Genomic DNA, 1,369 nt, shown 5'->3' with positions numbered 1-1,369 from the left:
TCCTAACCAGGGTGCAGCACCATAAAAGCCTGGGCATCCAAGGAGGCAGTCACTGGGATGGAAGAAAGATCCTTAAAGAAACAAAGAAAAGGGGCAGAAAAACAGACCTTCAAAGAACAATAATAGTAGGGGAACTACTTATGGATTCAGGGCAATTCCCCAAGCTGACCAAGTTCTACAAACCCAAATCTCAGTCTACATGAAGCTCATCTCTTGGAATGTAAGAGGACTCAACAGTCCCTCTAAACACAGAATGATCAAAAATCTGATAATGCAAGAAAAACCAGCAATAGTCTTTCTTCAAGAAACAAAAAGCAGCAGCACAACGATAGACAGACTCAGCAATAAAGTATGGGCAGGCAGCAGTTCAATCTCAGTAGACGCCTCAGGGGCATCCGGCGGTCTTGCCATTCTATGGAACCCGCAGATTGTTTTACTTGATAATTTTCATGCCACTCTTCATCTTATTCAAGCTACATTCCACCTCATCGGAACCAACATCCATGGGAATCTCACCAATGTATACTTCCCGCAGACAATTCAGCAAAAATTGGACCTCCTGGACACGATTTCCCTCCTCAATGAAAACAGATACTTCCCCTTATGGATTGGAGGAGGCGACTTCAATATCATAAAATCCATGGAAGAAAAACAAGGGGGCAGAACCCGGCTCGACAGTGATAGCAGCGGCTTCAAGCAATTCCTACAAAACAATCAGCTCATGGACATACCCACCTCTAATGGCATTTTTACCTGGTCCAACAAGCGCAGAGGTGCTCACCATATTGCCTCAAGGCTAGATCGATTTTTAATCTCAGACAATGCAATCCAACTTGGAGGAGACTTTAGCGCCTCAATTCTCCCCCAAGGAGGCTCAGATCACTGGCCAATTCTACTCCAATGGTCTAGACCAGGCAACTGCCGCAATAAACCCTTTCGATTCGAAGCATTTTGGCTCACAAATACCAATTTCAAGGCCGTGGTCAATCAAGCCTGGACATCTTACACCCCGCCTGCGGGAGCTAAGATGTATCAGTTTCAACAAAAGCTGAAAAATCTGAAACAAGTACTTAAAATATGGAACCGAACTCATTTTGGCAACATACAGGAGAGCAGACAAAAACTGGAACAACAAATGAAAGCACTATAACAAATATTCATTCTGGAAGGACGCACAGAAGAACAAACTCAACAGGAGCAGATCCTCTGGAATCAAATTGAAGAACGTCAAAAACAAGAGGAAATTCTATGGCGGCAAAAATCTCGAATAAGCTGGCTTAAAGATGGAGAGAAAAATACAAAATTTGTCCACAAAACCACCATACAACGGCGTATGCACAACAAAATTACCTTTGTCAACAATCAACAG

At 43.2% G+C, this 1,369-nt stretch overlaps 1 protein-coding gene across 1 annotated transcript; it reads left to right on the top strand.

Annotated features, from left to right (window-relative positions):
• The first annotated feature begins 271 nt into the window (after positions 1–271).
• Positions 272–1,150, top strand: LOC149233323 (uncharacterized). The gene has a single exon (XM_089382155.1). The coding sequence runs from the start codon at positions 272–274 to the stop codon at positions 1,148–1,150; it is 879 nt and encodes a 292-aa protein (XP_089238281.1).
• The last annotated feature ends 219 nt before the right edge of the window (positions 1,151–1,369 follow it).

Source organism: Pinus tabuliformis, chromosome J (assembly GCF_031772625.1).
Source record: "Pinus tabuliformis cultivar Carrire ecotype Pingquan chromosome J, CPIR1, whole genome shotgun sequence".
Taxonomy (NCBI): domain Eukaryota; kingdom Viridiplantae; phylum Streptophyta; class Pinopsida; order Pinales; family Pinaceae; genus Pinus; species Pinus tabuliformis.
This window is presented reverse-complemented; position numbering and strand designations above follow the sequence as displayed.